Here is a 24059-nt window from a genome sequence, read left to right as displayed (position 1 = left end):
GTTATTAAATGTCGACCAAAGCAAAGGCTTAAGCTGCCACAGTCATGCCTGGTAAGCATGTCTGTGAAAGCCTCAGACTTTACCTGATGTGGGTTTTGCAATGCGAAGTATATCCATATTGTCTGACATTTTTTTTAGGTTACATAAAAATATGCTATATAAAGTGGTACGGTCATAGCAAAGGAGAACAGATGCGCTCTTTGGCTACAGGAAGAGATTTTAAACTTATGATCGAAACGCATATTCTGTTTTCAGTACCAGACTCAATCACAAACTGGCCATATTGAAACATGAGCACATCGTGCTGTTTAATATCATAAAAACAGTTTATGGGTATTTTAAGCATCATTTTACTTGTATCAAGGTGCTGAGTAGTATTTTATCACTTAACCCTGCAGATAGGATCTTGGATGCTCAAGATACCTTTTTCTGAAACTTCTGCCCACATCCCAGTACAATGGGGGTGAAATAAATTTAATGTATGCTGCTCAAAACATTGAAGAATTACACTTGAAAAGACAGCATTGTGTCTTCGTTGAAATAGTTCCTGTTACTCTGAATAATCCACAAATCTCTCTCTCTCATTGAGTCTGATTCTGCCCGAGGTTTCTGCCTCTTAAAGGAAGTTTTTCCTTGCCACTGTTGCCAAATGCTTGCTCATGGTGAGATCTGTTGGGTCTTTGTAATTAATATTATAAAGAGTACGGTCTAGACCTGCTCTATAGGAAAAGTGCAATGAGATAACTTCTGTTATGAATTGGCGCTGTATAAATAATGAACTATTTCTTTGGTAGAACGTAGTTCCACAGAGAAATCTGTGGATTATCCAGTTAAACAGGACATTGTTTTGTCAGTCCTTTGTGCACCACAAACAAATCTATCCACCCCGATCATATTCAGGCACTAGCAGGAGTTTCAAAAATGTATCGTCGCTGTCCTCCAAAAGGACAACTTTTCATTTCAGCTTTGTGACGATACATTTTTCAGCTAATCTGATGTGTTTTTACATGATTTATTTGGAATTTTCCAAACAAAAAATTTAAAATCACTAAATTTGGAAACAAAGTTTTCACTGTCCAGTGAAAACTTTGTTTGGCCAGATGCCACGGTGGTTAAGTACACGTCCTTGCAACTGTACATTTCGAGAGTCAGTTCAACCAAAATACAGTTACTTCTTACTACCACTTCTAGTACAGCTACTGTAGCTTAAGGCAATTTTGAATTCGTCAAGGACATCACATCCTTTGTGTAGGCACTGATTTAAACAGTAGAGGTAGCTAGATACTGTAGCAGGCGGTAAGAAGAAAAAAACTTGGATGTAAGTATTACAACAAAATTTACATCTGGGCTGTGTCTGAAAGCACTCCCTCGTTCACTACTCCCTATATACAGTAATAGACACTCAACAGCTTACTATATGCTGTAGGGGGCAATAAATAGAAATTTTGGACTCATGATTTATAGTCAAACAAAATGGCAGCGTACATAGTGTGTTATATAGTAAAGAGGGGGTGATTTTGGAAACAGCCAGGACGTCTTGAGCCAAATATTTAACCAGAAAACTGGGAATGATAAATTAGCTTAGAAAACTTAAATTACACAATATCATAATGTGGAGTACCCAGGACAATGTATAAAACCTCTTAAATTTAAGCTTATAAAAACTTGACACTAGTCACTATGACTAATCCAAAAGCACATTTAACCATTCCTGATCTTTGCATTGAAGTGTTGCACTATGTTACATGTTTGAAAAGTTGCTGACATTTAAACTTGTAAGTAATTTGTCTAATTGTTTCATTAATGATTTGATGCTTGACTACTTCAGAGGCAGAGACTTAGCTCTTGACCTGTTGTCAGATATTTAAATATCTTTGCACTTTGCCCTGTGTCATCTCACCTTTTTAAGAGCCCCACAATATAGTTTAAGTTCTCTGCAAAGGCTGTAAAGCTTCCCATTTGAATTTGGCTGCGTTTCTGGACCTCAAGCGTCCTCGTGGACCTTGCGGAGTATCCGGAGGCGAGACATGACTTCGTCCCAGTCCAGGTAGGCGCCCTCCAGGTGTCGCAACCTGTCTGGCCTGCTAATGTAGCTCCTCCGCCCGTGCAGCAGACGCCAGTTATCAAAGGTCACTATGTCGCCTGAAATACAACAACACCCAAAGATCAGAAACGAAGGCATGAGGTATATTTCATTTGATCCTACGTTTATCTAGGAGGAATTTAACTTTGTCATTCGGCCCACCTCACTCACAGAGAGGTCAGCTGCAGAACAAGTGGTAGAGCTCAAAGTCCGCATGCTTCAAACGAAAATGTTGTCTTAATTACTGTTATGTCTGTTCAGCTTTCCACTCTGGCATGTGTCATGCCATTTTTTATTTATGCTTAACTTAATGAGGCAGTCTCATTGAGATTAAGATCTCTTTTCCAAGTAAGATCTGAGAACAAGAGCATTTAAAAGGAACACAATCAGTTAACAGAATCAATACAATAAACAAGGAATTAGTAAAAATAGTTACAAGAGTCATTGAAAACATCAGATAAAAGCTTTAAAATCTAAGAGGGGAATGTAAGACTGTAGTTTGAGGGCAGTTTGCAGTTCATTCCATTTAAAAAGGTGCACAGTACCTGAAACCAGTTCTGCCAACATTAGTGCGTACATGAGGGATATCTGTGGTTAACTAGTTACTGGGCCGTGTACTGTAGGTACTAGATTTAAATGAGAGAAGACATGTGAGGTGGTTTGGAAGTTTCAACAGTAGAGCTTTATAGATGAACAACATGACGTGGCTATTTCTTCTTGACTGTAAGGAAGTCCATCCAACCGTGTGAGACAGAGAACAATGATGAGTACGAAGTGTATCATTTGTCAATTTATCAATGATGACGTTGACAGATCAAACAGTAAAAAAATTTGGCTTCTCATTTCTATCCAGCAACTGTCAGTTTTGCCGACTGAAATGACAACTGTCTGGCAGATGTTAGCAGCTGTAGCTAGCTAGGTAATTAAGCTAACAATAGCTCCATGAGTTGGTAGAAAACGCCGTCTCCAGCTGACTTAAAATGAGAATCTTGTAAAAGGCTTAAATATGAACTTGGTGGCTACATACATGCCATCAGGCTCAAAGACTGAAGCTAAAGCTGCAGTCTTAGGCAAAACGTCATCAAGGCTTTTAGGATGAGAACTAACTGAAACTTAAAGCTATCTTTGCTAACGTTGGCTGGAGTTGCTCAAATGTAAAACAGGACATGCTCCTACACAGTTGCTATGTTATTTGTGAGCAGAGCTTTTTATTTTATGTAACCTGTAACCCCACAAAATAATGTAGTTCGATAATTAAATGCTTCTTGGCCTTGGAGGTAACAATCGGCTACTACTGTAGGTGGTAAGCTAGTTAGCCAGACATGCTAACATTTGCATCTTTGATAAACACACTGTTTTAATACATTTCTTGTGTGTTTTGAAAGGTACAAATAAAGACATCTCCCTCCAAACTCTTTAAATGCCAATGCATCTCTATTACTACAGCCTCATGCACACCACTTCACACCGTGGACAAAGTTTGACAGTCCTGCCGTGCCAAGTTACAGTTGTTAAGCTATGACTGGACAATTGCTGTTCAGCTGAGGAGCTGGTCACTTCATCACATCTACTGAACCCTTAAAGCAACCCCAAGGACGCGTCATGAGGATGGATGCTTTCCAACATGGAGGCTTGAACCCTGGGTGCTGCTGTCGAAACACCGTCTCCCTACTAACGGCAGCATCCTGCTACACTTTGATGTCCTTAATGTCTCGTACCATCTATCATCACTCCATCTCTGTAACTTGATGCTGCGGACTCTTTGCTGAGCAGTGATTATTTAGAGAGGGTTACACCAGACTTGGGTAATTTGATTTGGTCTCCAGGTGACATTGACTCGCTGATGTCATTGTGACCTTGATGACAACAAAGATGTTGTTGTTGTTCCATCACTGGACAAGTTCATGTTCTGTCTACTACAAGCCTGAGTATCATGCAGAGTGGATCCTTCTTTCTGAAGGATTTCTTCAATCTTATTTTCATTTTTCATCCACTTAATCAGAGTTTTGGGCATATTAAGCTTTTTAAGACTGTAGTCATGATTAGGGGGCTTTACAGATACATTTTCTTATACTTATATCAGTAGAGCTTTAAGGGGTGCACACTGACCTGGCTCCATTCTGTAGGTGACCACGTTCTCTGGTCGGTTCATGATATCCACATAGGCCTTTAGTGCTCTGTAGAAGGGCTGAACCTGATGTAAGGGGAGGTCCAGCACCGACTCTCTGGTGGCGTTGTTGTAGTTTATCCTCACGACTCGGCCCTCGGCATTAACGCTGCTCAGACAAAAGGTGGAAGGACAAAGTTCACTGTCAAACTAACATGAATCATGAAACAATTAGTTGATTAACTGACTAAACGATCAACAAAAAATGTATTGGCAATTATTTTGACAATTGAATACAAATTTTGATTCAATAGTAGGGCTGCAACTAATGATTGTTGTTTATTATCGATTAGTCTGGTATAATCTGGATTTGGTGAAAAATGATCCCAATGCCTGAGGGGATGTCTTCAAATGTCTTGTTTTGTCCGACCAACAGCCCAAAATCCAAAGATATTTCGTTTAATATCATAGAATAAAAACTAGCAAATATTCAAATAAACATTTGAGATGTTCAAACAAGAGAGTTTTACACATTTTTATTTGCAAAATAAATGATTATTTGATTATCAAAAATTGTTTCAGATAATTTCTGAAATTGATTGACTAATTCTTTCATCTCTGTTTCCAGTTCCAGCTTCTCCATTGTGATGATTTACTGCTTTTTTCTTAGTGACACAATTGTAAATTAAATATCTTTGGATATTGGACTGTTGGTTGGATAAAATAAGCAATTTGGGCTCTAGGAAATTTTACAGGAATTTCTCACTATTTTCCTACATTTTATAGACTCAAGAATTCATCAATTAATCAAGAATCAATGAAAATAATTGTTTGTTTCAGTCATTTTACCCAGAAAGGATTTGAGAGTCTCATTTTTCAGATGAATTGATTAAATATTATCTTTTCAACTGAGCTTGTCAGTTTTTTTTATGCTTAAGGTAAACGGCCATGTAATTTACCTGTTTGCTGAAGATCTCATTCAAACACAATGAATAATATTATGCAGCTACAACCCTCTTCTGTGAAGGTTTTCCACATGATTTTGGCGGCCATATTGAGTATATTTGGACATAATTTTGAACAGCAGATGGCAGTGTCCCATTTCAAATCACACACACACAAACTCACACTGGTGAGATGTACCACTGCATCCCTTTTTGAAATGCATGTCATTTAAATTTTTGCAAGGTCTCTTTGCTTCAGAAAGAGATAGTAAATGTGAATGTATGGGAATAAAAAAGCAGCAGGTGAACTGACAGCCCATCTCCACTTACTCGATGATGCATTTCTTGGACTGCAGCATGAAGTCGCAGTAGTCCGTACCCGTGTCGGAGAAGTCCACGTGGAGCGAGGTGAGTGTCCGGAAGGCCTCTGGGTCTTCTCTCTGCAGCTGCTCGGCCATGTGGAAGCCATCCACCACCACGCTCTCGCCTCCTTCCACAGCCTGGTTGATGCAGTGCAGAAACTGCACCTACAGACACACACGCCGTGCAAATGCTCGTTTTACAACTCTAACGGCATAAAAGCCAAATGCCAGCAGTTGAAAAAAAACTTAGAAAAGTAGTACATAAATTCATAAGTGATACCATATTTGTGCAGTTTAATCCTCTAAATAGACCATTCAAATCAGACTCACTCCAGGTGCGAAGTGTAATGCAGGGTAGTCTGTATGGAGACTAAGCTTTTCTGAAGTGTAGGCTACGTTGTTTGCCATGTATTTATCCTGGACCTGCCATGTGTGCCTGAGGACAAAGATAACATTCATTAATAAACTCCACATTAATTATTTAACTTTGGCTTTAGAAGATCAGTGGCGACAATTAGGCTGTGTGAAGAAAAGGAGGAGATGAGATGAACTTTGCAGGAAACCCTGAGGGGAAACTGGGCAGCTTCACAGGAATGCTTAGACTGTAGCCTCTGAAGTAGATACTTCATTGAGATGCAGCAGGAGTTGAGCACTAATGAGGTAAAGTTATCTTCCATGTTCTGTTTGCATGCCTCGTTTGGATGCCCGACTCGTAAAACAGTCTAGTTTCTCTGATGGCAGGCCTTCAGCTTTAGTCTGCAGTGCCTTTACTTCCAGCAGTATGAGCTCATCTGCTGGCAGTGGAAAAAAAAAACTCTGTTCTGACTGAGTGCACCAGGTAATTCCTCTGGCTTAAAAAAGCTGGAATGCTTTAAGGTTGTTTTCCCCATCTCTGTCCTCAAGTAATCAGCACTGCAGTAAGTCAAAGTGATGAACTATGGTGTGATTAAAGGGGCAACAGACACTCTCTAAGCTTCTCCATGGAACCAAAATGAATCAAAGCTACAGATAATTGACTAGTGGACACATTTTCCTAAACATTAATGTTGTAGAGTGAGAATCTGAGAACTTCTTTCATCAAAATATCTAGCTGCTTTTTTTCTGATTCCCTGGAAAAGGGATGTAAATAAAAGGTCTTTTGTATTTAATTTTTACTAATAACCCTGGGATGCGCTCCAGCTAAAATATGATCAGTGGAAAATTCAGCAGTTCAAGATTTAGTGGGGAGTCAGATTATTTAACAGTGGCTTGGCTGAGGATGACTAGAGCAAAATGAATGAACGTCACGAGTCTTACCCATAGAATGTCAGCCTGAGATAGCCAATCCTCTCAGCCAGTCTGGCCACTTGGCCTTGCTCTGCCGGAGCCCCCTTCAGGTACACAATGCCAACACGACGCAGGGCCAATAGCCAGGCCAGCGCAGCTTTATCGTCATGGAGGACTTCCTGGTAGTCAGCTGTGGGAATGCACAGTTTGGAGTCCCAATAATAACGCTCTGAAATGAGAAAGAGGACATGGAAGAAATGTCATTTCATCTTAGCAGAGCTCTAAATACACACATACACACACACACACACACACACATTAGTTCCTTTTTGGTTTTTATTGGTTTGACAAAAAATAAGCTGTGTCTGCGATGTACCAACATGAAGCTTTTCCACCCAACAGTGAGTCCTTGTGCTGTCCTGTAGCTGCTCTGTTAAACAAACAACAAGAACAGAACTGGTCTGTATCATAGCAACTTTATCAGATGTGACATTCAGTTTTTCTTCTCTCCTCCTTCTCCCTATTGTTATAAACCTGTGTTGGCTTCTTGTTGAGTGAGAACCTGCATGGTCTTTTTTCAATGCACAGTCACTCCATGCCACATAAATTAACCTCAACTGTTTTATTTAACAAATATTGGCAGTTTTTTGCAGAGCCACAGATTGGACAGCATTCGGAATTCACCAATGTAAGCTTGCATTCACAAAGATACTTAATGTTTTCACTAAAGACACCTACGACATTATCCCATCAACTGATAAAAATGGACCAGAACCATCCAAGTGTGCAGCAGGGACGAGCTATAGAGCATGTCCATTCCCTTGTACTTTCCATCATCACTCATCACTACCTTTAGGACACGTTTTTTTCCAAGATGGCGCAAAAGAAAGTCAAATAATGTGTGGAAAGTGCTGTCTGGAGTGCTACAGGCAAAGGAAATCAAGTCAACAACAAGTATGAACACACACTTTCCATCTAATAAAAACACATCAATGTGTAGTTGCAATTTTTCAGCCTTAAAAATAAAACTTAACTTTGAAAAAATACTATATTAGAAGTGGTTAGCAGTATGACAGATTTTATTTTTGTTTTCTTACAAAAAGGAACCAATTAATTGTAACTTTATTATTGGTCTCCTGTGTCTCTCATTTGAAAACGTTGCAGCTTGCCACTGCGTGTGATAGTCTGCGCACTTCACGATGAATAGCTCACTGAGAAAAATCAGCCTGTCTCTGTCAGACAGACAGAAGTGGAAAAAAATCCTCCCACAGCTCTCCACCCAGCTGGCTCGACTCCTTTTTCCATGCAGCCTCCAGTGACTTCCACAGAAAACAGCTGCTGAGTACATTTGCAGGAGGAGGAGGGTTTAGCTGAGGAGATTGTGTACCTGTCAGATGTTTGTGGCTCCTCCTCGCGTCTCTTTTCAGTACCCACCAACTTAAAAACAACTTTCCAAACGGCTGCATCACAAACATATTACAAGGCTGAAGCCTGCGGGAGATGGACACACAACGGGGCGAGTGTGCTGAACTTCATGCATAATTTATCGTCCTCCAGAGTGTCTAAAACATTAAAAGACAATGTGACTGTTCACTCTGAAGACCATAAAGATTTACAGTTGCAACAGACAGACTAACTGGTGACGAGGAATTTCAGTGCCTGGTTTTTTCCAAAGGCAGTGAGGCACAAAGCACACAGAGATGCAACATCAGTCAGGAACACAGTGATCATCATGACTTGCAGACCTCCCTCCAGGCTGTTGTCACAAATAATCAGCTTCTGGCCGCACAGTTCAAAGGGTCAGGAACCCCCTGCTTGTTAAAACTTGTCAAGAGGGCTGAGGGAAACAAAGGCAGAGAATGAGAAACTGGGGCAAAGGTCAAGCCTGAATGTTACAATTATTCTTGTGAAACTGGACCTGGATGTCTTGTACAGGCATGCCGTGTTTCAGCTCTGTGGTTTAGGGCGTCCCAAAGAACAAAGAGGCTTCATCATTTTCGCTCACACCCGGCAGCTGTTTTTAGCAAACAAGCTCTTAAAAAAAACAAAAAAAACCACTATACACTACCTGCTCAGCACCAAACCGCAGATAGACACAGTAAGCAACTAGCTGGTTAACATAGTGGAGCGCTTAGCAGCTAAAGAGCCACATATTTTCCTCAGGAGCTGGCAGAGACCAAAAACAGAGCTAAAAGAGTGAATACTGGACATACATTTGCCAGGTGGCCAGAAACACGATTCCAAATTAATGATAATGTTGCTCCATAACTGCTGGATATCTAATTAAGCAACTGTTTGCTAAATTCGACAACTAAAAACGGTGATATGTCAATGTTGTGCCAAAAAAATAAGTTATTGCAGGTTCAAGTTCATTTGCTCATTTGTGTAAAATCACTGGTTTTCACAGGAAGGACTGTGCTGGAATGTGCTTGAAGGGACACCTCTGACAAGATAGTATGTGTGCATAATCCCCTCTCTCCTGTTTCCCCCTTGGCTGTGGTCTGCTACAGTGGCTTTTCCAGATGAGGAAACCTGAAGCTGTGGCTCCTGTGGCTGTCAGGCAGCTCCTGGCAGTTTGGCTCTCCCCTCACTGTGCTCTGTTTAAGCTCAGAGGGCTGCGTCGCTCTCCTCTGCAGCTAAGAGCGCCTTCAAAGCCCTGTTTGAATCACTGCAGTTATCCAGAGAGCTTTTGTTTTGACTTGGTTAAGTTTTATCACAGATCTTGGATCAGCTCACTTCAATGGGCCGTCTGTGGAATGCACGGTGGAGGGCTCAGAGCCAGATGCGCATAAACAACCTTTTTAGAAAGAAGTTGTTCTAGAGAAATAAGTAAAACAGAATAAGATTGCCTTATTTCAGCTGCAATTTGATCCCCAAATATACCATTTATTTGATTTTAGTGTTGTGTCAGTATCAATAAAGGTATTGGTGAATGGTAACCAAGTACATTTACTCAATAATGTACTTAGGTAAAGATTTGAGGTACCATTTCATGCTATTATATACTTCTACTCCACTGCATTTATTTGATAGCTGCAGTTACTAGTAACTTTATAAATCAAGATTTTATATAAAAAAATTGTGATGATCTTATAAAGTAGGATGCATTTCTATATATTAAACTAAACAATAGCTATGTAGGATATAAATATATAAACTAGCGCTTCGACCAACAGTAAAATGCTACTTGAACATTAATGCATCAGTAATAATAATCCAACATTATACAACCGTATAACACTCAGAGAGCCATTGTTCTGCATTATGAGGACTTTTACTACTTTAAAATACATTTATGTACTTTTTAAGTGACATTTTAAACAAAAGAAATTTGTAACAGTATTTTTGTATTGGGGTATTGCTATCTTTACTTAAGTAAAAGATCTGAATACTTCCTCAAGACGTTCTCATTAATCACAGCAAGTAAATAAATCACCAACATTGACATTTCATCTGTTAATACACGTGTAAGTGAATACAGATTACCAACTCTTATTTAAACCAGGTTTTCACCCCCAACTTGTAAACTGCTGCAAGTACAAAATCTGATAGTGATTAATGATCAATGTTCTTCAGAAGACATAACACCCATTACATTACCATACTGCCAACATGTGCATTCATTAGTGTTAATTTAATTAACTCGCTAAACTAAATTAGCCTGACAATTTAGAGTAACTAAATTATTTGTTTAAAAAAGGGAATAGCACCATCTTTGGTAACGTGTTATTTACACTATATCTATATTGAGAAATGTATAATTGAAATTTATTTATTTATTTCTAGACTGTTTCCTGTGGGAGGCTTGACAACATATTGAAGTAACTAAAGAAGGTGGCAATGCTTTTCCAGGTCTTCATAAAAAAAGGTTTTAAATTTTTAATTATTAAAGTATCAAAATAATCCTATTTTAACCAGAACCGTGAGTCCAGACAAAAAGAACCCAGGAGAACCCTGGTCTACCCCAGCTGTCCCAACCTGTCCCTCCCAGCGCCTCTCTCTCCCTGGGGCCCAGCTGGAGGACAACCAATTTGTAGTTCCCTCTCTCTTCCCACTATAATATTGCTCACTGCCCCTATGCGCACACACACACACACACACACACACACACACAGATAAAGTACAATAAGAACCTGTTAATTACTTAAGCTTATCTCTATCTGTTGTTTTTTTTTTTGGTTGATGTTGTTCTTAGTTTGTTTGTATCGCCTTGTCATGTCTCATATGTCTTCTTGTCAATCACTTGTCTTGCACAATTAAAAAAAAGCTAGATTCTAGTCAACAATTACAATGTACGTATGTTTATGTTTTCACAGTGCACATAATGTGTGTGTGTATATCAATGAGGCTGCAGGAAACTCACTCCACCCTCCACTAATTCGACAAACACACCTTTATCTATGAAACATACCTGGAAGACAGAGCAGCCAACCTCTGCATTCTCAGTTTGGAGGAGACAGAGTGAGCAGTGTTTTCTCACTGGACAGCTGCAGTCTCCTCCACACACTAATCCAAACTCAACTCTTTCTCCATCAGCAAGTTTAGGTTCCCAAAATCCTACTGAGCCTTGCAGTAGTTTGTCAAATGATGTCCTTTTTGCCAACTTATAGTCACTGCTTTCAGTATTATTTAAAGTGCCAAGTAGGAGGTCTGGCTTGCCAGAGAAATGAAAAATCCTATCATTATAATCACCAAGCCTTCCATGCAGTCTGATGTAAAGGTGTTGAAATTTCAAAAGAGATGACAAAGAAAAGGGATTTAACCCAAATATAGTTGATCCATGAAGGAACTACAGAAATACACTGAAAAATAAACTGTGTGTGGGTGAAAAATAGTGACAAAAGAGGCCAAACTTCTCTTGAAAGAGACATCTGATATGTGGAAGGTTTGGCTGACCATTATTTATGACAGTTGCTAAAGCCCTTAGCAGTCCATTATAGCACTCTGCCCAATGAAAAGCTAATTTTGACAAATGAAAACACTCAAGTCAAGTCTTAGATTCCTCAAATTCCTTTCAGGTTGGTAACATAGCATGTACACTTGTATGTAAGACGTGGTTGAAAAGTCAGTTCTGCTGAAGCTGGCGTTCGAAGTGACTGTCAGGTTTGGAAAAACACCAGTTTTTCCACTGATGGACCTCCACAGCTATGTTTCCAGGAGCCTCTCTGTCAACTGACGAGTGATGACATAGAAGGCTAAATTCAGACCAGATGGCAAAGGGGAAACACAAGCCAGACAGGGAAATGACAAATCAGCTGCTACTTGGCCGAGTTATAGAATCAGTCAGTAAACTTAATGGAGGAAAGTCCAAACTCAGCTGAGTCTGTTTAGGAGAGCCTCAGACCAATCGGACAGTTATCGTAAACCTCGTGACCAAGTCAAATGGAACACTAATTGACGTATACTGTAGGTATTCAAAACTGGAAATGAGGGCAGTAAAAAAAAAAAAAAACACAATATAAAGTAAACTGCGTCAATATCAATAGCACCTACAGTATATCTATGCGCACCTACAGTATATCTATGCGCAGGTCAATGTGCTTTGCAAATGACTAAGAAATGTTTAGGTCAGTAGAAATTTAAGCAGTAAAATAATGCCTACCTTGAAGTAAAATGTAGAACTTAATATATAAAAAGTAAAAAACGAAACAAAAAAACATCTTAAAACCGTATAAGCAAACGTCAGGCAAAACGTTAAAGTTTAAGTGCTACATGTATATTCAAAGATACCACCATTTTCAGATCCCCTTAGGTCCTTGGTCAGGTTGTTCTAAATAGCTGCATATACTAAAAAAAACAAACGCGGTTGGGAGCATAAGAGCTTAAAGCTGCTGCGCAAAACGCGTTCATCCTGCACTTCAAAACTAACAGGCTTGTTCAAAAGTACAAAAACAAGCAACAAGAGTAAGGGTTTTAAAATGGGTGCTCTTCTGGTCCTAGTCAGCACTCAGGCAGCAGACTTCTGGATCAACTTTAACTGATTTATGACATTTTTGGTAGACAAGATAGAAGCATTACACTTGTCAATACTCCTAGAGATCATCTGTCTGTATTGGTTTCTAAGTGTATTAACAAGAACCACAAATAATGGCACAGTCTACTATAAAGTACACACTGCTGAGGAATATTTTCCACCCTGTATTTAGAGCATGTATGGCCTTTGTCAGACTTTTGACAGCTTCACAGAGATTTTCATGCTAAGATTGATTAAGACCAGATAGTTGAGGTGAAGGCATGGTGAAATGCCAGGGATTTTTTGACAGACAATCTGCAGATTAAGGTAAAACATTTTTCACATTTTTGGCTGCGACTAATAACTAGGGACGTTTTTTTGGCAGGCCAGAGGAGGAAATATTAGGGACAGCTGTTACAGTGAGAGAAATCTCATCGCACCTTTAGTATCATCATTGTTTTCTGCCAATCACACTCTAGAGAAATTTTCCTACAATAAATTTCACAATATATGTCCAGCATACCCCTTTCAACATTTTTTAAGCTTTAAAATACTTGCATTCTATTTTGTGACTGTGCTTCTTATTTCAAGTGTATTGTTCACTTTTTTACTGATGGCTTGATCAACAGCAGCAATATTGATCAATACAAGTGTTAAGGCACCGAACACAAGGACTGAGACTAAATCAAGAAGAACTTTAACTACAAGTCAGAATAAGCAGGATGAAATAAACTTTAAGACCAATGCATCAGTTTAATCAGAAACATGGAGCTCAAAATTTGTGTATGCCGTAGGTGGTAATTCCTTTAATTTAGGACAAACTTGAAGTGTGTCAACTGCTTTTGTTCTGCTACTAAAATCTAAAATTAGCAATCAACTGGTGGAACAAAAAGTATCTGCGAATGATTAAACAGTTAAACAGTGGTGAAAACCTTTCAGCTCTTGTGTTTCTCAACTCAACATGGTCAAACTACCATTCAACCATTGTTGCTTGATGTGTGGAACCACATCAAACTCAGACCTGCAGAACAGAAAGAAATGTGAGGGGAGGCTGGCCAAAGAAGGCCAGGCAGTGGTACTTACTTCTGTTAGTACAACTTGATGCAGTTATTCGCAGCAAATGACTCAACTTGTTACAAAAATGACATGCCATTATACTTTGTTGAGGACGAGCAATTCAAACAGTTTACTGAAATAGAGAATGGTCGATAAGGCATTTTGGAAAGAAGACAGACTCCTTTTACGAGCTACCGATGTGAGCAGGTGGATAAGTGTGTGAGAAAAGGCTGCGAGCTATGTGTCTGGGCATATTTTTACTTTTCTAAAAAGCCATTTAACCTGTTTCACATCACACATCTTTTAAATACCAGTGACATGGAATTAGTCATGATTCCCACTCCAACTAAATAAACATGACAAGCGCAAAATGGGAGGCCTGAGATGATGACATGGTTCAAATATTAAAAGCATCTGGCAGCTGTTTCACTAAATCGCTGACAGATTTATCAGTGAAAGAGTCATTGCAGATAAGGTTGTGCGTGACATAAGCTTGAGGTGTTCCCAAGAGCAATTCAGCATCATAACTCTCCTCCAAGTGACGTGAAAGGTTCAAAGTGCACATGCCAGCAAGAAAACAGCATGTGTGAATTCCAAAAGGTCTATCTATGAATGAGATTTAATACTCAACTCTGTTGACAATTACAAGTTGTAAAATTCAGAAGCTGACGATAAATGACAGCCAAAAACTAACATGTGCTGTGTCCAAACAATAACTGTATATTGGGATATTAGATATTTAGTAAGAAAATATCTGTAAGAACTCTTCACTCTCAGACACAAGGCCGTTTGAGTTTAAATTCCCTGTTACACATACCTACAGGCTCGGGGATTTGTTCGTTCCCAAGGAAGGAAATACTGACAACGGTGAGCTTGTGTTTGGTAAGAACATGCAGATCTTTTCTTGACCCTCACTCTAAATCAGTTTTCCATATGGCAGAGGCAGAAGGGGCTCTGAATGAGGCTCACATTTATCCAGACATCAGCCTTTCAAAAGGTCCACTGCATTACGCTGTTTCACATGCATACATGCTGTACCTCGGTTCAGTTTTGTCTGGAGAACATGTGCAAGGACAACAAACTAGAATTGCTGACAAATCACATTTGCATCCAATACGTTACAGTAGACATTTGAAAATAAAAGGCCTACCTGAAGAACTGACTGAACAGTTAGTTATGATCCATGGAGAGTCATTTAAACGTGAAATTTACTGTCTGGGAACGGGAATTCGCTCACTAATCAACTGGATCCTAAAGTTGACCTGAACATTGGCCAAACTAGTCTAAAATGTATGAGAAGTACAAATTCAACATGCTCTAGTTGATTCCTATATTTGGGACTGTATAATAAAACAGATTAAAATGCTTTCTTTATAATGTAATAAAGTTCAATAGTACTAGTTCCATGTCTCACCCCAATAATAGCTGCTGCTGAACTACATACTGCGGTTTGAGTTCCACAACTCCATAGAAACGGTAAAGCGGAAGAAAAAAACATTACTTCAGACATAAAAGCAGGAGGTATAGTACATGCTGAATAATATCCCCAGAGCTCCAATTTTCATATTGACCTCACAGTGTCCCTGTGCGCTAAACTTTCACTGTTGGGAACACTTTAACAGGCATACTTGGGCCTGTAAAATCTAGGTGCACTGCATGAAAAAGGAAACAGAAATTCAAACTGTGAACTACGTTTCAATGAGTTAACGTCATGGAGAAGTAAGGAGCGAGAATATGAGCAAAGTCCACAGAGGTGAACGCTGTTCATCATCCATCTTGTGAGTTCCAGTATTTTTCGGTGCAAGGAATTTCAGGCTGGCGCTCAGGAGGAAATAATTAAATCCAGAGTGTGTGTGTGTGTGCGCACGTCAACTTGTATTGTGTTTTGGTGTGTGAGCTTAGCATTGTCTTCCAGGAGCTCTCCTGGCTCTGAGCTGAGAACAGCTGAAAAAAACCTACACTGCAAAATGACTATCTGTGTGTAAATTGCTATGAGGGGGGATCTGTTTACACTTCAACATGAATGGAGGAGTTCTGCAACACACACACACACACACACACACACACACACAACCTTAATCAGTTTGGAACAGAGCAGGAGCCACTCAGCCCTGTGGGTCCTTCAGGACCACGTGTGTACACAAACCGACTACAGTCCATCCCCCGCTCCACTGAAATGCTGCTACCTTGTTCCACAGCTAAACTTTCTCCTCTGCTGTCTGGCAGACTGTAAAGCGTATTGGGCCAGTGTAAATGTACTGTAAAATGACTTCTCTTTCCAGTCTTTAGAAAAACCTCTTTCCTTAACAACCCTGTTATGTTACTGAGAAAAAAAAAAAAAAAAAAAGTGTGGAAAGAAGAGTTTAATTCAGGGGCATCTTTTTTCCCCCAGGAAAGGTTAGCAAAGAAAGTCTAGTCATTGTCATTATAACAGTTACATACACACATAAGAGAGCTGCTGCTTACGACATACAGCACTCAGTTCCTGCTGTTGTCACATGCCAAGTGTTAATGTTTTCAAAATATGTTGTATAGTATATAAGTTCGTCCAAAGAAATAGAAACCAAACATGTAACAAAAGTGGTAAAATTTAAAAGCTGATTATAAAAGACAAATGATAATAACAACTCATTAAAAAAATAAAGAATCCAGAATGAAATCACAAACTACACTTTCAGTTTATGAAGAGTATATCAGTAACCTTGATATACCAGTACTATTTCATAAACCAACAATAGGGATTAGACCGCAAAGAATTAGACAGCAAAACATAAGTGATAAAATGGAATACCTAAATGACTGTGTTTATCTGTCACACTGCTAAAACAAACTCTTGCACTTTCATTTTTATACTGACTTTAAAACAGACATTAAATGTCACGCAGGAAAGTACACAATTACGCACTTTCCAATGTGGTTAGAGTGGAAGGAAAATATGAAAATTAGATCCTCTTGTATTTTGCAATAAATTACAGTGAATCTGTTACCGCACTGATGTTTTTGATGTTAATGACAAAGATGTGTATCCAATGTGAAATATGACGTTCATAATGGCATGTGGTCACAGTATGGAAAGTGTCATCTGTGACGAGCTTCATCTAGTTTGCTATTTACGTACAAGCAGGTAACACTCGCTGCTTGGCAAGCAGACAAATTAGTGTTCTCATCTACCGCTTTGAAAATGCAGTAATTCATGACAGTGTTTGCTCATCCTGTTAATTCTAAGACAGCTGCGATGTGATTTATGGCCTCCTTTGAAAATTATCTCTTTGACAATTACATCAACAACAGGGTAATCAATTAAAAAGTAATGATTAGTTTCAGACCAGTGCAATCCAATCAGTACAGGCCTTTTTTGTCAGCAGTTAGTAGGCATTATGTGTATTTTTTTCATCTTATCAGTACAACACCACTGATCTTCGTGTGTGCATACACATAGTAAATACATTTGGGGAGGAGGTGAGCACATTCTAGTACACAACCTGATACACATTAAACATACACTCGGTGGCCACTTTATTAGGTAGACCTTGCTAAAACTAAAGCAGTCTACTACAACAGCCCCGCAATAAATCTTAACTTCATAAAGGTTAGAATGTTCAGTTTTTGTTGAAACAGTTTTATAGCGGTGTTGATTCAATGGTATGATCATTTTGGAGGCTGTAGTTTGTGGTGCTGTTGGACTGTATGTTTGACTGATGTTTCTGTTATTTAGGCTACCCTCATTGATATGAAGAGTTGGACACAATAATAGAAACACCTGTCTTCATGAAGAATCATGTGAAACTTCATGAAGGTAGGATTTACTGCAGGACTGTTGTATTAGACTGCATTAGTTTTAGCTAGGTGTACCTAATTTACTGGCAACTGAGTGTATTTCTATAGGACAAATTCCTGTAGAGCACTTACAGAAGCTGTACCTACATGGAGGTGGTGTTCCCCAATACCAATTAATTACATGAAATTCTAAAATGCAGACTTAAAAATTCAAATGAAAAATATAAAAGCTAGACTCACCGTTGAGGAATAGCTCTTCTTGCATTGCTCGCCTGGCAGCAGGAGAGAAACAGCGTTTCTTCAACCACTCTGTCTCAAACACACTGGTGTGCTGGTCGGGCCACACAATGGACACCTGTGGAGAGACAAAAAGCTTATTGATTCCAAGTGGCCAAAATGTTTTAGCTCTTTTCCCAGGTTTTCACCTCTTAATATTTTGTTGTTAGAAGCCATGAACTGAAAGTGCACCGTCTCTCTTTCAAGTAAACAGTAAGTGACAACCTTCCTGATTGACAGGATAATGATGTGCTCAAAATATTTACTGGGTATTCTGTTTTCACAATATTTCACTCGTTTCCAGAAAGAAGATGGGTCTGCCCTTTGAAGGTTAAGCTTTGGAAGGCGCTGTTTTGATTCATAAAACTGAGAAATAAATGCATAAAACAAAATCTAACTTGTTTTTTTCTTTTAAAATGAGGATTTCCCATGTTTATGTTTATGTTGTGCTTTTTAAATACTTGTAGGGGCTTTTGGCAAATGCCGTCATATAATCTTTCCTATAGCCAGAGGAGGCAAGCATGAAACCAAAGTTGTAAGACTTACAACACAGGAATTGTATCAACAAAAACAAATGACACACAGCAGCTTGGCAGCACTGTCACGTCAGAGCAATCTGTTTATAGTTTATAGCAGAGGCCGAATCCTCTGAAGGACGCAGCTCACAAAGGTGGTTCCTTTGGAGGACTTAAAGGTCAGGCTGAACGTGTTCTTCTGCCAAAATTAGATCGTCTTACCTCACAGTTTATCACCAGGCAGTTGCCCTCAAACAGTCAGCAAAGTGTAAATGACATTCATCAACTGGAACAAGTTTCATGATGCCTAAGTACAGTATGAGTTGTGTTGTTACACACGACTTTAACACGCGATGATAAACAAAAAACGTCCATTAACTTCAAAAATATTGTAGGGGAGAATAGCATCATATCATAAATGATGTGATAGGGTTTTAGAGGTTTACAAGTTTTAGTTTTATTAACCGTAAGTGAAAATTAAACTTAATGCACCCAAAGTGTCCATTATTACCATCCAGTGGAATTGTAAAACTGTGTGGAAACATAACTAGAGTACTTAAAAGAAGTTAATGTTGAACCAGGATGTAGGCTCTGTAAAATTTATTGGACATTTACACATCCAGTTTGGGTAATAATTTAAACATTCATCTTGTTCTCTTAATATAGAACATTCATACTGAGTGTGTGAACCCCCAAAAACACAAGTAAGATAATGGCAGCAGCCTACCTTGTTGTCATTGGTGACCTCCACAACGTCGACACCTGTGTGGATATCAAGATCAGACATCAACAGTTTCCGGGCCTGAGCCGACTCCAGGGTACACAGTGGACACTGGCAGCTGTCTCTCAGCCAGGTGAATGGGTACAGACTGTGGCCTCCATCCTCCCACTCCACCTCCATCAGCCTCTCCTGATCCAGAGTCCGGACATGCCTCACTGAGTGGCGAGCCAGAGGGATGGAGGCTGACCCTAGGGTCTGCTGCCCACGAAGTTGCACTGAAGTCAGGAAAGAGGGTAGTGGACCAGCAGCCTGCCCTGGTCTACGACAAGCCCTCAGAGCCTGGCAGGCCATGGCAGAGGTGCTCCTCTGCAGGGCGCAACGTGCAAATGTACTCCACATTTCTGAATGGTTCCCTCCAGGCAACTATGTCTCCAGATCAGAAAGGGCCACCAACTCTGTAGTTAATGAGAAAGGGAAGCAATAAAATGAAAACAATGGGAAGACAGAGAATCACACACTGCCGCCTTTCATTAATGTGTTTAATTTCAATGCGTTTTATCTTTATTAATTTAATTTAAAAAACTAGGGGTGGATAATAAACCAAATGTATCGAGGTACCAACATCAGGAGTCTCTTACTGAGCTAAATATACTTATGTCACAATTGTCAACAAAAATCTGAGTATATCATGAGCCAATGTGAGTAAGGTAAAATAATGGACAGATTGAAAAGGTGGCTTAAATATTAAGTCAATCGATTTAACACCCCCGTTTTAAGAAGCAAAAATCACAGTGCTACACTTGTTTTTGAACAATGCCAAGCTCATCAGATACAGTTTACAATGTGTGCTTTTTCACAGGGCTTTGGGAATTGTGACTGGTTGCTGTGCCAACCAGAGGTAGTTTCTAAGCTTGGTCTGCTGACTGTGTGTTGTAAGATCTGGGCAAAGCTGCAGTGCAAAACAGCATTACTTCAAGAAAGTGTGCTGTGGTCCAAACTCCTGCACCTGTGTGCAGTTTGGTTGAGCACCCTGTGCCAGACACATTAGTAGCCTCAAATTATGTGAACTAGGGCTGCAACTGATGACTATTTTGATATTTGATTAATCAGCTGATTATTTTCTCGAATAATTGATTGATCGTTTGGTAAAAAAAACAAAAACAAATAAAAACAAAACTGAAAAATTCCCATCACTATTTCCTAAACCCAAAGATATTCAATTTACTATAATGTTTAGACAAGGAAAAGCAGCAAATTGTCACATTTGTGAACCTGGAACTGTCAAATATTTGGCTTTTATGTACAAACGATTAATCATTTATCAAGAGAGTTGTCAGTTAGTCGATTGACAAAATTAGTCAATGCAGCTCTCCTGAATTACAACAATAACTAACATCTTTATAGATAGATTTGTTATGTTGTTGATGCGATTTTGTCAGTGTGACCATGTGTTTGTGTTGCTCTAAGGACAATCTTTGTGTGCAGCCTTTTAAATCCAATACACACATATCTTCCTCTTTGTTTAAGTGCTTGTTTGCTTACTTGTTTGCATACGTTTCAGGGGGAGTGTAGCAGCCTCCACTATCTCTTTAATTAAAACTGCTTAACTCGGGTTTCTTTAAAAACTACCTACACAGTTATTTAAGCTGTGACATCAATACCAGCGGGTGCATTTGAGTTTGATTAGCACACAACACACATCCACTGGATACAACCAACTGTTGGTAGAGAAACAAAACAAAACAAAAAAAAGTGTGTGAACAAAAGCTACCCGTCCCGTTACTCTGTGTAGTTCACTTCTGTTGAAGAAGACAACAGTTTAACTGCTAAATACATGTCTAGCCGTTAGCCTTTCGCTTTGAAGAAGCAGCTAAACCGGTTGTTAGCTAGCTAACTTGTTAACGTAAACGAACCCCCCCGGCTCCTCCAGTATACATCCTAATTTCAGTTTCAAAGCTAACAGAGAGGCTAATCAGTCGAGCTTCTTTCACAGCTGGGTTCTTTACCGGTTTGCTTTAAAAGATTATGTATTAAAGTGCAGTAAAAGAAAGAAAGTGTTTGCCAGTAACAGACGTTACCTGTACTATTTTGACGACGGTTCCTCTTCCCACGAGCGTTGCGTCCGTCAACACAAATGCCGAGCTGTCAGTGAGAGAGAGAGGAAGTAGGTGAAAGGTTGACCGGGAGGCTGCTCGGGATGACATAATAACTGCAACTGCATGAATGTTGCTCTACTTTTCAGTCCCAACTGATAACGGAGTCCTGGGCCAACACGGATGTGTTTTAATAAACAATAGTGATAAAAGAAATTACAGTAGCCCCACCCTAAAGATCTAGGAAGAGAGCATTTCTCCTTTGTTAAATGCTTTGTTGAAAACAATGGCTGCTTGTGAGTCGGGGGGGGGTCAAGTTTATGGTTTTGTGGGATCTGGGGGCCCCTATATCAGAATACTGGTAATTAACAACACAGCCATGCTAAAGCCCTGTGAGTCTGTAGGCACAGTGGTGGTTTGAGCTAAATACTATCAGTTCAGCATGCTAACATGTTAACATGCAGGTGTTCACTGTAGTTTAGCCTTTTAGCATGCTAACAATTGCTAAATAGCACTAAACAAGGTACAGCTGAGCCAACCCTGACTGTGAATAAGCAAAAACTTTGACCTGCTGGTGGCTCTAGATGAAAAGTCATCACCAAAGTCAATATACTTTATCCTCTAGGGGCCTTTAATATCTGTAGCAAATGCAGCATTCACACCATATTGAATGGATAGAGCGCTCCCTTTATCAGGCAGCTCAAGACAGTACTATTACAGAGTTGGTTGTGTGAGAGTTAAAAATATTGTGCATTAACAACATAACACTGCATCCATTAACTTTGGGTTTAATTACGTTGAACAACAGACTTTGGCTGATGTGAAGTTAAAAATCGCTGAGCTTTCAGAAAAGTCAGACAGTCACAGTCCAGATTACGACTTGGATATTGACGTGAACACTATTTACAAGTCAGAAACTCATAATTACGATAGCTCTGATATGACATGAGTGCTGCAAAATTTCATGCCATTCATGGTTACCCATCCAATAGATCCATCCAAGAGTTATTTTACTCTGACCCAAAAAAGTCAACCTCGTGGTGGCGCTAGAGGAAAAATCATGGCATCATCATGTCAGTAGGAATCATCCTCTGGGGAGCATGAATGTCTGTACCGACCGATGGTCAAGTTGGCGCTTCACCATCCCCTGGAGCCATACTGCTAGCGACATAGATACTGTATTAATATAGATTCTAAGCTATTTATTTCCCAATTTCTCCAGAGGTCTGTGCAGTCTTGTCTACAGCTGAGTGGATACACGCATGCACAGAAATGAGGCTCTTCAATGGCACTAGCTAACTGAAACAGCTAGTAAATTAATCACTTAGTCTAACAACAGAAAATTATTCTACTATTTTGATGACCAATTAATCATTTTTGTTATTTATCTGGCAAAAATTCCTCCTGCTGCTTTTATTTGTCATATATGACAGTAAATTGAATATCTTTGGACTGATGGTTGGATAAAACAAGGAATGTAAGGATGCCGCCTTGGGCTCTGGGAAATTGTATTAGACATTTTTCATTATCTTCTGACATTTTATTGACCAAACAATTGCTAAATTAATCAAGAAACTCTGACACACCAATCAATAATACAATTAATGTAAGTGATGTGAGTTTTTTCTGTGTTCATACCTCTTTCAGTTTAATACTTTCTACGTCCTTTGCAGGTTCAGGGAAGATGACCAGTACCAAGTGGATGTGCAGTACAGTCTTCAATGACACCTTCTAACATCTGAGTTCAGATTTTAAAAGCTTCATTTTGCAATTATTAACCCAGGATCACACAAGGCCACCCAATTTATAACATGGCAGACCCGAGTTTCAAAGGGTAAGTGATGATTACAACTCATCAGTGCACATGTGTTAATTAACAACAACAGTAACACTGATAGTTGTATCATGTAATGGACTTTGTGGTATTAGTTCAAGCACACAGTCAACGTTCAGTAAACCTTCACAGAGCATTACAAAAATGAATTCTAACCTTTTACAAATAAAATACAATGTCCTGAAGAGATATAGATAGAGAGATATACATGCAGACAAACAGAGAAGTGATCAATGCAAACATTTGTGGCAGTAAACTGATTGTTCATGTTAACCAATTTGTAAGAATTTATATAATAAACAGCAGAATTTGGAAAGATATAGTAAACCTTCCTGAGTGAGAAGGTACACAATGTTCTGTTCAATGTCATCCTTCTACTTGCATCATAAATTCACTGAAATGGACTTATCTAAAATAAGCCAAAGGTTAGTCTGAGTTGAATGGTGTTAGCATTATGCAACACTGTAAATGATCAAGTAAAATGCAATACAAAATACAATGTATTTCAACTAAAGATGATAGTTTTATGCCTCATGATAGCTCTGTTGTTTAAGCTGTATGTTACAAATATGGTTTTTCCTCTAGGTGATGCAAATACTCAGAATCAGAAATACTTTATTGATCCCCGAGGGGAAACTCTTTCGTTACAGCTGCTCACTATCACGTCAATGCACATAGGAATAGAAGTTCTAATAGAAATAGAAATAATAATAAAGTAAGTCTGCAACGAGACAATTGTTTCTAGTAAGAAATAAGAGATGTGCAAATCAAAATATAATACACTATAATACAGCTAAGATAAATTAAGTACAAATGTGGATATAAAGTATAAATCTAAAATAAGTGTAAAGTACAAAAGTGGATTTACAGGTTGATAAGTGTATTACTGTATAATACAATGTAATAATATAAGTAATAAGTAGTAGTGCAATAATGAGTACTGTCAAGTTAAGTGTAGCAGATTAACCTGATTATTAGACGTGGATATTGCACAGCAGTAATACGTATTAATAAATATCAATAAACAGGGAATATTAAACTGAAAACAGTATATTGCACAGGTGTATTAAAC

General features: G+C 39.0%; 1 protein-coding gene across 1 annotated transcript; it reads right to left on the bottom strand.

Moving 5' to 3' along the window:
* Positions 1 to 279: 279 nt before the first annotated feature.
* Positions 280 to 22904, bottom strand: bbox1 (butyrobetaine (gamma), 2-oxoglutarate dioxygenase (gamma-butyrobetaine hydroxylase) 1). Its single transcript, XM_044202109.1, has 9 exons — positions 22792 to 22904; positions 21139 to 21202; positions 19067 to 19515; positions 17789 to 17903; positions 6793 to 6991; positions 5827 to 5932; positions 5465 to 5661; positions 4193 to 4359; positions 280 to 2142 (listed from the first exon to the last, which is right to left on the bottom strand). The coding sequence occupies exons 3-9, from the start codon at positions 19457 to 19459 to the stop codon at positions 1985 to 1987; spliced, it is 1335 nt and encodes a 444-aa protein (XP_044058044.1). The 5' UTR covers positions 19460 to 19515; positions 21139 to 21202; positions 22792 to 22904; the 3' UTR covers positions 280 to 1984.
* Positions 22905 to 24059: the final 1155 nt, after the last annotated feature.

The sequence above is a fragment of the Siniperca chuatsi genome, linkage group LG1 (genome assembly GCF_020085105.1).
Source record: "Siniperca chuatsi isolate FFG_IHB_CAS linkage group LG1, ASM2008510v1, whole genome shotgun sequence".
Classification (NCBI taxonomy): domain Eukaryota; kingdom Metazoa; phylum Chordata; class Actinopteri; order Centrarchiformes; family Sinipercidae; genus Siniperca; species Siniperca chuatsi.
The sequence above is the reverse complement of the archived record's forward strand: the minus strand, read 5'-3'. Positions and strand labels throughout refer to the sequence as shown.